Source organism: Leucopleurus acutus, assembly GCF_964270905.1.
Source record: "Leucopleurus acutus genome assembly, chromosome: 16".
In the NCBI taxonomy this organism is placed as follows: Eukaryota; Metazoa; Chordata; class Mammalia; order Artiodactyla; family Delphinidae; genus Leucopleurus; species Leucopleurus acutus.
The window spans coordinates 22,091,210-22,106,653 of NC_139158.1; the positions used below are offsets into that span (position 1 = coordinate 22,091,210).

Sequence of the window (15,444 nt, forward strand, 5' to 3'; positions counted from 1 at the left end):
TTGAGAGCCATGAATGTTTATGTTCCATAGGAATAAATAATGTACAATGCATTCAAGTCTTGAATGCATAGTAGAAATAATTGTCTGTTATACTAGAATGTCATCATAGACAATAAAAAAAATTCAGTCAGAAGAACTTACTGAGGAAGGAGTTAATGAAATATTTTCCTTTCTTTTTTTTAAATATTTTTCGGCCTGGAAGAAACAAGTATCAAAGTTGTATTTAAGATTAAGTGACTTCTCGTAATGAGTAGTGATGTCAGCAAACTGATGTACAGTGAGCAACATGCTGTTTCTTTTTTGGAGCAGTGGTGGATAGTTAACGCTTTCATTTTGATAAGCCCATTGGTGACACTGAGTAGTACCCGGGGTGAATAGGAGTTAATACTGGCTGCCTGGCAGAAGTAGATTTGTTATATAATTTATGGTACCCAGAAGCCCTTTGGGGAGGTCTTTATTACTATCCTGACAGTATCCATCTAGGCCTGGAGATTAATTTTTGTTGTTCTCATCTAGTTCTACCAGGCTGATTCTCATAACTGAAAGGGTAGCAACTTGCTGTTAAATGCTGGCACTTGGCTTTTGCTTTTGACACAAAGGTATGTTAATCAAGAATGGGTGTTAGGAATCCGGAAATGTTTCAGTTAGTGATTTATTATAGTTTAGAGGCTTTTCTTCCCAGTTAAACTGATTTAACTTCTGAAAAATGAGTCAATTCAGGGTTTCAAACGTTTCCTCTTCAACTAGCCTCAAAAAACGTTTATTAGCGTTTCTGTCTTGTAAATTGCTGCTGCAATTCATTTGTGTCAGTCCTGCCACTGCTGAAACAAATGCAGAAGGAGTGTCAGTTTAGTTTTCCATCGTCTGATACATGGACTTCTTAACTCTATTACTGGTGGACGTCCACTGTTAGTATTAAACAAGCCTGTACTATTTTTTAATGACTCACTGAGAAGTCATGTGGTGATGTGATCCCTGTCCCCAGCTACCAGCACTTAAACTTATAATTTTCAATGTATTGTGTTAAAACAAACTTCTAATTCTGGCTATTTTTCCTTTCAGTTTTAAGCCTAAGGTTGGAAGCTCTATTTTTATAAAATACTCTCCTAGAAAAGTTGCTGGTGTTGCTACCCCCAAATACTGGCCCTGGGGGTGGGGAGAGAAAGAGCTGACTGTTTCACATGCCTAGGCAGAATGTGTGGGCTGGCCTGCCAGCCAGCAGAGGTGGAATCTGCCCTTTGCTTTCTTGGCAAGTACGTCTGGCTTTGAAGGCCCTGATTAGGATTTTAGGTCTTGTCCTTTTCTTGCTGTTATATGAAACGTAGTGTATTGTCTCCAGTGGTTCTAAAGAGATGGAGGACCTCGATGGTCCACATCCCTTATCGTCTTTGACAAGGTACGTGCTTCATCCCTCAGACTTAAAAGCCAATCTGTCATCAAGCGAATTTTAAAAAATACTACAGTGGAACAAGATGGCTTAAGAAGTGTAAAACTGGCTTTGAGTTCTTCTTGTTCACTACGTAGGATGCGAAAAAGCTGCTGGCTTTTGCCCTTGCATCTCTAGACACCTTAAATGTGATTTCTTTGTTTATTGCGGTAGAGAAGAAGCAGTTCAGACCAGCATCAGAAGGTTTTGCACTGACTTCACCTGCTTGGCGAATCCTTGGAACTTCCTAGAGTGCTGCATGGCTATGGCTTGAATAAACTGTCTGGACTTTCACCCTTGCTCAAGGGAGAGGCAGGAATGATTTCCATTATTATGTGAATCTTTTCCCGGGGACTAAGGTACAGGTCAAAAAGAGGCACTATAGGATGAACATCTCCCAATTTCAGCTTCAGATTTTGGCTTTTGCTGTGTTTGAGGTGAAAATTAGCTTGTGGAGTGAGGAGAGATGGAGCTGATACTGCTGAGAAGCTGTGTTTGTATCACATTATATGGTAACTGATGAGGTAGGGAGTAATTGGAACAATGAGACAATTTTCTACTTTCTCTTTGAAGGTAGTGGGGTGTTGAGAGGCAAGGCATTCAGGAGGAATTGGACCTTAGGAACCAGCTCTTGAGTGGTGAAATTAAGTTCTACTGTACATTCTTAGGGCTCAACTTCCTTTACTGTTGAGTATTTGATAACGTCATCATATAATTAGAATTGGTATGAATAGCTGTCAGATGATATTGAGAACTATGTGCTAGGGACAATGCTGAATATGCCATACTCATCATTTATTCAAGCATGAGTTAATACATTTAAAATGTGCATAGACTAGTGCCTTGGATAGAAGTGCCCAACAAATATCAGTGATTATTATTTATTCAGGAGATATTTACCAAAACATTTGCTTACATGACAAAGCTTAGGTGCACAGCCAAAGTGGTGAATGAAATAAAATCCCTGCTCTTGTGGAAGTTACCTTCTAGTAGGGGGAGCGGACAACAAATAAGTTAACAAACAAGAATTTCAGAGAGTGGTATGTGCTGAAGAAATAAAATAGTGTGCTGGATCAGAGGGAGAGGGCACTTTAGATTGGTTGGACAGGGAATGCATCTCAGCATTTGAAGGAGATGCATCTGATAAGAAGGAGCCATTTATTCTTCACAGTGACCCTTTGTCCCAATTTTCAGGTGAGAAAACAGAGGCGCAGGGTGACTAAGGATGTGCTGGGAAGTGAATAGAGCTGGGCTGTACAGACCCAGTCATTCTGCATCCAAAGCATGTCCTATCCTTCCCAGAAAGGTAGCTGTAGGAGCTGCAGTATCTGCAGTTGGTTTTGAGTGAAGGAAATGAATGTGGTTGCAGTGCAGGTAAAACCCTCATGCAGTTCAAAAAAGTTGCAATTTTATGGATCCTCAGTTATGGGGTGCAAAATTTGAGTATGAGTGTGTGTACATATGTACAGCTTATTTTGGGATCCAAAGCTGTCTTCCGATTTTAAAAGGTGGTGACAAAAAGAGCTTGTGGCATTGCTGCTTTATTTTAGGATTTTCTCATATTGTTTTTTTGGAAAATAGGGCCTACCTGCTAAGGCAGAGTTTATTTTTGTGTGTGTGTGTTATTTATTTATGGCTGCATTGGGTCTTCGTTGCTGAGCGTGGGCTTTCTCTAGCTGCGGCGAGTGGGGGCTACTCTTTGTTGCGGTGCGCGGGCTTCTCATTGCAGTAGCTTCTCTTGTTGCAGAGTGCGGGCTCAGTAGTTGTGGCTCGCGGGCTCTAGAGCGCAGGCTCAGTAGTTATGGTGCACGGGCTTAGTTGCTCCGTGGCATGTGGGATCTTCCCGGACCAGGGCTCGAGCCCATGTCCCCTGCACTGGCAGGCGGATTCTTAACCACTGCGCCACCAGGGAAGTCCCAGGGCAGAGTTTTAATAGACAGCATTGCAATTGGCCATTAGGTGGTGGCAATTTTGTCAGATCAGTATGGGCGGGAAGTGGGTGGGAACTGGGCTGGAATCATAAGATGTCTTACTTTGCCAAGCCTGTAATACCATGATGCCAGCCACCAGGTATAAAGCTCTATTTTTTATATGATTATCTGCTTATCTTTACCCATGTTAATGTACCCTTTGGCCTCATGCCATATGAGTGCACATTTGTGAAATAAGTAACTTGAAGAAAAAGGCTCAAACCTTGGGGCCTCGAGTTTCAACCAACAGGGAATGTATTTCCAATAAAGACACACTAACATGGGCATTTCCTGTCACCGTCTTCAAAACCTGAATGCTTTCTAAATAGGCTCTTCAGTACTTGAAACCAAAGAGAAATTGTTTCAATAATAGTCATTGAAACCAAGAGGGTAGCAAAGTTCTGGTCAGGTCTGGTCTTTCAGTTTCATAGGATGTGGTTTAGATCAAATAACCTATTTTAGTCGGAAGATTGATCATGTTATTGCATAGGGAAAGACTTCCAAGAGCTTTTGCTTTACGGCCTTTCACGTGGTGTCTGAATGCTGGGAGGAGGTTCCTCCTTGGGAACATGAAGATGACAGAAGTATACACAATAGAAAAAAGCAGCTGTAAGTGCTCTGTGGCATATTTGCTTGAAGGAGGCTTAAGGTTGTAAGAATTGCAATTGGAAAGGTTCTTTTTCTCATTAGTCATACCATCTTTCAAATTCTTTTGAATAGCATTATCATGGTCCACCCAGTTGTAACGGAATTTTATAGTTTGCTCGAGTTTGGGATCATTGGTCTTAGGGTTCAGCTCAGGGGTCTCTTGATACATTGGGTTGAAATTGTGGCCTAGTAAGTTGGTCTTCGACCATGGTATCAGATCTTCTGTTTCTTTGCTCTGTGAGTAGAAGAGGTCTAAGTGACAGCTGTGTCTTGGTAGGGACTCTCTGTTGTGACAGAAAACCTGACTTCTGGCTTACGAAAAAGGAGAATTAATTGGCTCATACAACTGTAAAGTTCAGGCTTTGATCTGACTTAGGTACAATTAGATTCTGGGTGCAAATAATGCCTTTGAAACTGATTTTCTCTTTGTCTCTTGGTAGTGATTTTATTCTGGTGTCTTACATGCATTTGAGGTGAGACCCATCTGATAAGAAGAGACAGTTTAACTCTCACAGTGACCCTTGGATAGGCATTATTATTTTCCCTGGTGCTCTTTCTGGCAAGATGACCAAAGCAGCTCCAACCTCCTTTGCTTTCGGTGCTAAGATTCACTTTGTCTGACTTAGGTTACCTGCATATTCCTGGCCCAATCATTGAAGCCAAGGGCATAGGAGGCTTTGGTGGGCTTGAGTCACATGGTCCATTATGAGCCCCACCCAACTTACATGACCAAGAGTGAGGGAGAGGAATCTTCTAGTGAAAATTGGTGGCCACCTGATGAAGAACCTGGAGGCTGGGGGAGCAGACAAGTCTGTGCTGTAAGCGATAATATCCTTAGGTCCAGTCTGAAGCTAGAAAGCCATATAATAAGTCTGTGGTCTAAATCCAGCCTATTAACCGTCTCAAGGGTGCCACAGTTCCATTTTGAACGAGGCTCTTGCTCCCTGGGCATGTGATTCACTCAGTTTCAAGTCCATGGGTCAGACCCTTCTACCCCAACGCTAAACCTATGATAAGAGGACCTCATTAGACCTTAGGATGGGCGTTATCTTTTTTGTGTGTGTATGTGACATAGGGGAAGTTTCATTTTCTTTTCAAAGAATAAATTGGGGAAATGTAGGTATAATTGAAACATACCCTTATGATTAATCTCTTCCTGTCCCCCACACCGTACCCCACCCCCATCATTTAACAACACTGTCTTGAAATCCTTGGAGCCAAAATTGTTGGATTTGTCAGTCTTTTGATGTGATTTACAATGAAGCAAATGGTCTCTCTCTTGTTTTCCATCCTCCTTTGGCAGTTTGATATTTTTTCTTAAATATGTCTTAAAGTGCTTTTGGTAAGGTGTTTTTTTTTGGCTTTTTTTTTAAGAAATTGAATTAGTTGACACATATTACAAGATGGTGTAAATACTCCCAGTACACTCCCATTGTGTAAGTTGACACTACTTTTTTTGAATTCACATTGAATATTATATATATAATATTTTTTTGCACAGTCTTTGATCTGTTGTTCCACTTCTAGGAATTTATTCTCAGGAAATAATTACAAATGTGCTGAATTTTAGCTGCTATTCTGCTTATTATCCCAGTATTATTTATAATAGTGAGCTATTGGAAGCAAACTAAATGTCCAACAATGAGAGTTTATTTTAAATTGACAAATTATCAATGAAAGACCTATCTGGCTATTAAATCTGTTTTAACAGAGAGTCTCAACCTTTCTGTAACCCCTCTGCAGTGCAGCACCAAATTTTTGACAGATTGAGTAGTAGGCTATAAATAGTTTATGGGTTGTGTGAAATAGCTGGTGTGTCAGTGGTGATACCAGTACTGCCATTGAATGCTGCTCTTTTAAAAGCATTTGATGAGAGAAGATTTATATGAAAAAGTATAAAATGGAAACATTTGCAAAATAGAATGTACAATACAACCCAGTTTTGTTTAAAAGTTCAATGTGTGTAGTATGAACATGCATGTATTTACTTAGGTGTGCCATCCATATGTGCTTATGTAAAACACTGAAAGGATATACTCCAAAATATTAATTGTAGGTGGTGGGATACTAGGGGACTTTTTTCTCTTTATGCTTCTCGTATTTTCTAAACTTTACAGAATAACTATGTAATGCTTTTGAATTTGGCAGTGGGTAAGAAAGTCTTAGTGGCCTTAGTTCTCTGACCAGCTTACTGATGTGGTTGAAAACGGATATTCTTTTATTATACAGATCTTTTTTCTGTCCCTCTTCCTCTTCCCATCTACTATGCATTAGCAATCAGCTTCCATCATGGGCCTCTAGGAAAAAACTGATAAATGTGGCCTTAATGAATTTGGATTTTTTTTTTAAAAAGAATTAGCAAACATCACACTAACCATGTGATGAACCTGAGATCTATTTAGAAGAAATGTGGCTCTAGAAACCACATCTGTACATTTGTGGTCATTCAGGTGCCGCTCTAAGACGTCTGCATGCACTCATTTATCATCTTTATATTGGGTTCCTTTCTCATCTTTTGACTCATTTCATAGTTTCCTTTCTTGCCTTTCTTTTACTTAGATGCAAAGACCAAATCTCAACTCCAGTTAACTATTTTTCAGTCAGTTATTGACTACTGAATTCCTCAGGTGACTGAAAGGTGAACAGTTGATGTGGTAATTGGATGTTTGAGGACTAATTATCTACAATCTGGTAGACCTCCAGGGTGGCTGGTATCCATATGCTAATTGGAAGCAGGGAAGTGGTGCCTAACCAGTGGTTTTACCTTCAGTATGGCCTAATGAGGCTGTGTCCTGAAGATAAGCTCCAAGCTAAAACCAGAGATAAAGAGTATAGCATATAGCAGGCATGCCATTTTTATTATGGTACCACAGAGCACAAATCCAAGACAGCCCTCTGGTTTTAAACAGGGAAAGTTAGTTAATGAAAAACCTGGTGCAGAAACAAAAAGAGTGGCCAACCTAGAAATCTGGTGCCCGTTAATGATGCGTACTTTGCAAATAAGTGGACAGTCTGACTTGTCCAGATCAATAGTGACAGCAAAATTATTCCAAGTGTGGGTCAGTAGAATAATTCAGCTCTTTTTTGGTTGTTTTGAGTCATGTGGGATTAAACATGTAGCAGCTCTGGAACCCAGAGGCCAAAAATGCTTGATTCTTTGGTATTTGGAAACTTTATAGTATATGTGTGTGTTGGCTTGGTTGTATTTGGCAAGTAGTATTTGTTCTTGCGAGCCCACACTGACTTCAGTCCTCAGACCTCAGATGTATATATATATCCTTAGTATATCTGAAGTATGCAAGGTAAGGAATGTAAGAACCCTTTAAAAAGAAAAGAAAAATTCTTTTGTACAAAGCTGACTGGTCTTAGTCCTGTGACCTAAGATTATTTTACAGAAATATAACCAATTGGTTTATTTTCTTTTTTAAAAATTTTACTTTTCCTCCATCCCTCTTTCTGCACTTTTGAGATTGGTTGATGTAGAAAGTCTTGTGTTCCTACCCCTCCCTAACTGGAACTGCTGTTTTAGCTTGCTGCTTGCAGTACATTTTAGGACAGAAAGTCTTTTAAAAGCATGAAAATAGCAGACGCGTCTCATTTGCTTTGGCAGGGGAAACAGCTTTTCCTCCCAAGTAGCTCTAGGTAAGACCTAGTCTCCAAAGGTGCTCTTGTAAGTCCCAAGTTCCAAATGACAGCAAGCAGAAGACTTTGCATTTTAAAGTACTCCCTCAGTCTTTCCTCCTGTTATTTTTGCAAGTTTACTTTCTAGGAAGTAGTTTATAAATGGACACCACCCATTTCCCAACTTTTTCTCAGGTCATTCAGCATCTGCAGCTGCCAGTTGGGATCAAGAGGCTCTTGTGGTCTTGCTTTGAGACTCCCCAGGGGGATGGCTTCTGCTAGTACAGCTGCTTCAGCCCCTGGCAGCTGGATGTCTGGCATATATAGTAAGAAGTAAAATCATGCGCCCAACTAGCTATACAGACTGTTTGGATGGAAGTTGGAAAGATGGGTTTCTTATTGCTATAATATGTAGAAGCACCAACATTCGTCAGTGGCTTCTTGCTTCTGAACAGACTCTAGATGGGAACAGAATGGGAGGGGTGGATTGGATCAGTTCCTTCTCTCAAGGAAGTCATCAGAGTAGATCTCAAGTGCCTTGCTGACACTGGATTTTGGTGCCAGCCTTTGCCCCCTGTTTTTTAGCTCCCAGCCAGCTATAACAGTGAGCCAGCTTGCTCTGTTTTCCATACATCAGGGCCTATTCCTGACCCTGCAGAGTTCAAACTAAGATGATTAGGACAGGGAAGCCTGCAAAAACAGTGTAATCTTTTACCTCTTGTTCAGATTGGAGTAGCTCTGCTTTCTGTGTCTTTTTGGACTTCTCGTTTTCCCTTGGCTCTAACAGGCTTGGGCAAGAAGTATGAGAGCTGTTCACTGAGGAGGCAGAATGCCTGTCCTCAGAAGGCTTGCAAGTCTAGAACTTCAGCCTTTCTGGATACCAAGACGTGAAGGTAGTCCTAGAGCATTAGACTTGGAAGGATTTTAATCATGGGAACACAAACTCAGAGAGGTTAAGGGAGTTGTTCAAGGACACACATTGCTTAGGGAGATCCCAGACCGGAACTGAAGGCTTCCTGGGAGTTTACTCTGTTCCTGTTGACTCAGTACCTCTGGAGTACAATCAGGTGTTGATAATGTATCTTTTCTTTTTGGGCCATCATCATCTCCTTAGGGGAAGGATGTATCCTGGCATACGTCATAGCAAAGAACAGTATGTAGTGAGGCCAGTGATGTAGAATGGTGAGTTTAGAATTACACTGCCTGGGTTTGAATCCCTTTTCCTGTATCACCTCAGGCCAAATCCCTGAAACTCTGTTCAGTTTCCCCTTCTGTAAAGTGAAGGTTATATTATCTTCCTCATAGAGTTGTAGTGGGTTAAATGTGATAATTCATGTCAGTCTCCTCAATACATACATGTAACTTAAAAGGTATTGCTATTAATAAACATTTTTAAATCCTGTCTCAACTTGGACCAACCAGATTGGTCCTTTGCCTTCTTCCTTTCCACTTTATGCTTCCAGTCATTGAAGACCCAGAACAAGACTCATCTTCTCTGTGAAACTTTCCCATTGAGTTGATTTTGGAGTCTTGACAGACTGGTTTTATTTCCTAGTCCCACTGCTTAGTGGTTAAGAAACCTCAGTTTCCTAATCTGTAAGGGCTCTGACAACCTAGGTTGTTGTGAGGTTTGAAGGTGATGTATATGAAGCATATAGCCCATGTCCCACAAATACCAATTTCTCTTCATCAGTCCCTCCACCTTTCTTTCCATAACACTGGTCCACACTCCACTCTCCTTTCCTGTCTCCATTTGTCTTTGTGTGGTTTAGCCCTTCTTGGTCCTTCTGTTCCATAAGAGGTGATTCTGTTTCAGAGGTAGATAGTAAGTCCTAGAAGACAGGGACTTGCCTGATTGTCACTTCATGGAACTGCCTAAGAGATGGAAACAGTTTCCTGATCTCTTCTTCTCTGGCTCTCTGGAGCCAGAGCATCCACTGGGACCACGACCTCTGGGATTGCCCTCAGCCCAGCAGTGCCAGCGCCAGGCCTGGGGCCAGGCAGGCAGCCAAGCCCATCCTCAGGAACAGCAGCTGGGACTGGCACAGGGAGGAGGGAGGCTGGAAGCTGATGCAGGGAAGCAGTGAGGGAGAGAGGCGAAGTTAGAGCTGAGACTGAAGGAGGAAAGCTGGAGGCTGGTCTTAGTCCAGCATAAGCTGAGCAGTTACTGTCTTTCAAGTAAACCCCCAAGGCTGCGCATAGAAGTAGGTTTCCTGGTTTGTGGCTTTTTTGCCCCCTTTATTCTTCTTCCTACCTTTCCTTTCTTCCCACCCCTCCTTGTCTCTCACTCCATTTCACTCATTTATGCCACTTTAGCTGAAATAGGAGAGCAGAATCACTTACTGCAAGAACAGGAAAGCTGCTGTGGGCATTTGGGGCGTCAGCATACCTGAACTGCCCCAGGAGACCTGGCCTGGCTGCTGACAAGAGCACTGTTCTAGAAGGGAGACTTGATTCTGTCACCAACTTTGTGATAATAACAACTGTAATAAAGGCTAACACTTACTGAATACTTTTTTTTTTTTTTTGTGGTACGTGGGCCTCTCACTGTTGTGGCCTCTCCCGTTGTGGAGCACAGGCTCCAGACGCACAGGCTCAGTGGCCATGGCTCACGGGCCCAGCCACTCCGCGGCACGTGGGATCCCCCCGGACCGGGGCACGAACCCGCGTCCCCTGCATCGGCAGGCGGACTCTCAACCGCTGCGCCACCAGGGAAGCCCCCTTACTGAATACTTTTTATGAGCCAGATATTGGGCAGAGGATTTTACATGGGTTATCTCATTTACTCTATCCACCAGACCATGAGGTACAACTGTCCCATTAAAGTTACATGCTGATGGTCACAAAGTTGGTCCATCACCATGATTCAGATCCAGGTTTGTCTGCTCCCAGAGCTCTTCCTCTTAATGACCCTTCTCCAGTTTCTCCCTTCCTAGATAGCTCGTTGACCTCCGTGTACCTCCATTTCTCTTCCTATGAAATGGGGGTAATTATTTCATAGAGCTACATTTATATGTAGCTGTTACAATGTACTAACAAGTACAAAGTGGTATTCATTAATAATGATACTCTGTTAGTGAAATTTGGCTCTGGGGTGCTCAGATTGTGCTGAGGCTGTCCACTTCAGAGAGGTGGCAGGAGGACCACTGGCAAGTATAAATGCGTATAAATAAGTAGCAAGTTGGAAATCCTGTTTTGCAGATCTACAGAGCTGGAACCTAGTGGAAAGGGAATGGAGTCTGGAGCTGGCTGGAAGGCTGTCCCACGTTAGGGACAGGGAGTGACCAGCAATTCAGAGTATCCAGAGCGCACAGCAAATAGCCAGCTTGATTTTATTCAGCGTCATTCACAAGTCTTATCCTGTGGAGGATCTGATTCCCCCAGGTATTTCTGATCAATGGTGCATTTGAGCAGGGTCAGTGCTATAGTTCAAGAGACTGTTTTTGAGCAAGACCCAACTGCATGACTCAAGGCAAGGATAGGCGGCCTGTCTGGGCCTGGGGAAGCCAAAGCCTGGAGCCCATTGTTCAGATGGGACAAGCTGGGGCTTCCATCAGGCTAATCAGATACTACCCGGCTGTTAATAATGGCTGTCATATCAAGTGTTTTCTGTGTGGAGGACAGTGTGTGCCAGATACCCTTTATCTGCGTTTCCTGACTGAATCCTTACAACTGCTCTTTGAAGTAGATACCGTTTTGCAGGTTGAGGAAATTCAGGTTTTGATCAGGGTCAAACATCCGGTGGCAGAGTAGGACTTTAAGACCTGAAGCTTTTAACCATGCTGGTGGGCTGAAACATCACAGGTTTAAGAACTTTGGACTAATTCTAGTCCCCGCCTCTAGTGAGACTGAGCCTAACGGCATCTTGCCTGCCTGCGTCATGGTCTTAATGCTTGCCTGGGAGAGGGCAGTTGGCTAGGATGCCCTTCTTAGCACAGGGCACAGACCATTTTTTTTTTTTTTTTTTTTCCAGTGGCTAATTGTAAAACTTGCTGCTCTGTGATTGATGTGGTGACACTCCTGAGCTTGGGACCCATCCATTGGTGGGCTTTCCCGAGGTGATCTGATGTAGGTGGGCTCAGCAGTCCAGCCTAGTGGTGAAAGGTCATGGTTTCTCAAGCCAGACATACCAGGTTCTGCTTGTGATCTTGGGTAATTTTCTTTGTGCCTCAGCTTCCCTGTCTTTAAATGGGGTTGTGGTGAGGATGTATGAGTGTTATTGTCCATAAAGTGCTTAACATAGTGCCTGGCATGGTATCAAGCGCTCAGTAATTGATGACTACTATTATTAGCTATTAGCCAGCAGCTACTGGGTCCAGGGAAACTTTCAGCTTTAAAACACTTGAAGTGCTGCCACCCTGGGACACATGGCTGAGCTCCATGATTGAGCCTGAGAAATCTCTAGGTACAGAACTATTTTCCCAAAGAAAGGGGAGACACAAAAGAAGGGAGCCCATTGAGTAATCAGGGGACCACACTTACCACCAGATCTGAAAATACTTTTTTCTGGCTTGAGACCACAACTTGCTTCAAAGAAAAGGACCAGAGTGGAGGGAAGGGGTCCAGCCTCCTGGCACTTGCTCATTGACCATCTGTCTAAATTGATCTCCCCCTCCTTTTTTTCATCTGCTGGGCATGTAAAATGCCTTCAGGTTTCAGCTGGTACTGCTGTGCCAGGTAATCAAAGATGCTCTCACGTGGAGGGCTGGTTGGGTAAATGGATTAGGGGCCTCTTGGGAGGCCCATCTGTTCTGTCCCTATGTGAAGGCCTTGGCGCCAGTATTTGGACGAAGCTGATATAATGCAGCATCTGTCCAATGGGGCAGGGGTGAGTAGCCTGGGGTAGGTGGGTCAGTAGGAAACCAGGAAATCCTCTTATCCTGCCAGGTACCTGGGCTTCCCTCAGCAGCGGGAGCTGAGCAGCAAAGCCTGGTGAGTCAGCGTGCCTGGGAATTAGAGTTGCCAGTCTGTGAGCATGTGGGATCTGTGTAAGTTTGGGCCTTTTGTTTCTTTCAGCATTTTAGTCTTTAGAAACACAAATCTGGAAACCAGACCCTCCACATGGTATAGTCCTGCTTGTTTTGAGATAATTCAGCTTCAACAGTTGCTTCCCTTGTATGCTGGTCTTCTAAGAATTAACCCCTTACCTTTTAAAATTGTAACAAGTTGTGCTCATGGCTTACTAGCTATATTCTAAAAGCATAAAAAGGCTTTAAAAAACTTACTTGGGTCTGTCATTTTCCACACCAAAACCCTTCTAAGGGTTTCAGCGTGTTTTTGAAACCTAAGTGAAACTGCGAGTCTTTTTTTAAGGGCATGTATAATCATGTCTGTCATGTATTCTCTTTGAAGGTGGACAATGGGACACACCCCGATACAATGTGATTCCGGTAACTACAGGAATGATTCTGGTCGTCATTTTAAACTTGTACACTCAGAACATACCCTTAGAATTCCTTTTGAAGATAACTCTGAATTTATCCAAGCACTATTTGGAGGAAGCTAAAATTCTTTAGGTAAAGTTTAAAGCTCCAGCCTTCCATTAAAAGCACCCTTCTGCCCCACTGCCAGTCTCCTTAGAGCTTTGAATTTGGACCGTGGAGGTCCCTGACCCTAGAGCTGGAGAGCCATGGGACTGACATTGATTTGGTCTGCTTTCCCGACTGTACTTCTGGCTCCTGGTCTAAATTTCTATTAACATTATAATTTCAGAGGCTGCAGTTATTATAGCAGGTAGCAAACTTTTATAAGTACTAAATTTTAGATGGATCTTCTAGTGGGCTAGTTGAAGGTAAGAATAAGAGTCTGAGTAGATAGAGTCTTCAGAGAAATCACCTCATCCCTGGCCCAGAAATTTCTAGCAATTCTCTAAAAGCCACTTTTTCGTTACTTAAGTAATAAATAAATCACTGTGATGTTTGTTATGTATCATTGCAGGCTTTTCTTTTTCATCTAGCAGTTATTCTGTCATTTAGAGACTGTATTTGGGTAAATTAGCCCTTCTGTTAAAATGGAGACGCTATCTTGGAAGACTAAGCCTGCAGGCCCTACAGGACATTCACATTTAGTGTGAACTTGACTTTCCTCTACATACCACCTTGCTGGGGGTGGGGGTTAGAAAAGAAGCTCAGCGATTGGGACCCTTGGCGTGGAGAACAGTCTTGGTGGATGGCTCCCATAGGTGGATAGAGGAAGGGTGGAGAAAGGGCATTTCACCTACTCTGCGGGTGGGTCCCAGAAAGGAATTTGAAGAAATCAAGACAAATTTTACTTTGTTATTTGGCTAGGACTCTGCCGTTAGTCTTGACTCTGCAAATTCTTTATCTCATCTTTAGGCCATTATGAAACTATATAGTTGTTTTGGATGTGGCTACCCCTTCTTCCTACTCATCCTACTTAAAAAGAACATCTGAGAATTTTGACATTAGAGACTAGAAGATGAACCTTTTATTTGTACCTTCTGGGTTAATACAGGTCCAAATCACTTTCTTATGTGACGGCAAGTTGGCAAGACAAGTTTCCTTTGGAATATTTCTGGCAGAACCGTAGTCTTCCTTGATGCGTTCCGCACATGAATCAACTTCTTTGTGATCTATGTTACCTTTAAGAATTTTAGGAATTTTCCTTATTGGTTCTCCATATGTGCTCTAACCACTGCATTTCCAAGGTGAAGGTATGGGCTTGCGAGGGAGGTGATGATGAACCTGGGGTATTTCCCCTCGTTCATGGTTAGCTCATTGAAACAGTGGTGTTCCAGTGTGCAGTCCCTGGAGGGAAGCTTGCATACTCTGTCTCCCTGTCCAGCAGTGATTGCTCTCTAATTTCCTTCTAGGTTGGCTGGCTCCTCTGGCTGATGGCATGTTGAGGCACGTGGGCCAGTGGCAACAAGGGCATCCAATCCAGAGGGGGCCACTCTAGAGGCCAGGCCACCAGCATCATGGGCCAGTGTGTCACCAAGTGCAAGAATCCCTCATCAACTCTGGGTAGCAAGAATGGAGACCGTGACCCCAGCAGCAAGTCACATGGGAGGCGGGGTGCAGGCCACCGTGAGGAACAGCTGCCAGCCTGTGGCAAGCCAGGTGGGGATATCCTTGTCAATGGGACCAAGAAGGCAGAGGCTGCTACTGAGACCTGCCAGCTGCCAACGTCCTCAGGAGATGCTGGGAGGGAGCCCAAGTCAAATGCCGAGGAGTCTTCCTTGCAGAGGTTGGAAGAACTGTTCAGGCGCTATAAGGACGAGCGGGAGGATGCAATTTTGGAGGAAGGCATGGAGCGCTTTTGCAATGACCTATGTGTGGACCCCACGGAATTTCGAGTGCTGCTCTTGGCTTGGAAGTTCCAGGCTGCTACCATGTGCAAATTCACCAGGTTAGTCACAAGTACTTCATGTCACCAGGTGATCAGAGGAGGGAAAGAGAGCACCATTGAGGAGTGGTGCCCAGCTAGGATAGAACTGGGTTGACTTCATAGGGTTTGGGGTAAATCTTATTTTCTTTTTCTGACCAATTTCTCTAAAGCTATTCAGCCTCTGAAGAACTGGGTACCAACCATCCTTGCCTGAAGTTAAATGAGGAGTAATCCATGTTGCCACGCTGCTGCCCCGCCCCGCTGCTGTTTGACTTTTATCTTTTCTTTCACTCCTGTACTTGTCAATTCACTCACTTCCTCACTCGATGTTTATTGTACACCTATCATGTGTTAGGCATTGAGTGCCAGTATAGTGAGTGCCACTGGGGATGTGCTTCAGTAACTGCATGAAGCCAGTTGCCCCTTCTAGCT

The 15,444-nt window shown here is 43.3% G+C and overlaps 1 protein-coding gene across 2 annotated transcripts in view; it reads left to right on the plus strand.

Annotated features, from left to right (window-relative positions):
• DCUN1D3 (defective in cullin neddylation 1 domain containing 3) overlaps positions 1-15,444 on the plus strand; it is a 33,181-nt gene that overhangs the window by 16,114 nt on the left and 1,623 nt on the right. The window contains exons 1-2 of one of the 2 annotated variants that reach the window (XM_082858185.1): positions 12,908-13,181; positions 14,498-15,033. In XM_082858185.1, coding sequence (XP_082714311.1) covers positions 14,603-15,033 — 431 coding nt within the window. In that variant the 5' untranslated portion in view covers positions 12,908-13,181; positions 14,498-14,602. Of the gene's footprint in view, positions 1-12,907; positions 13,182-14,497; positions 15,034-15,444 lie in introns of those variants that run through there. The other variant, XM_082858184.1, reaches the window with a different exon arrangement.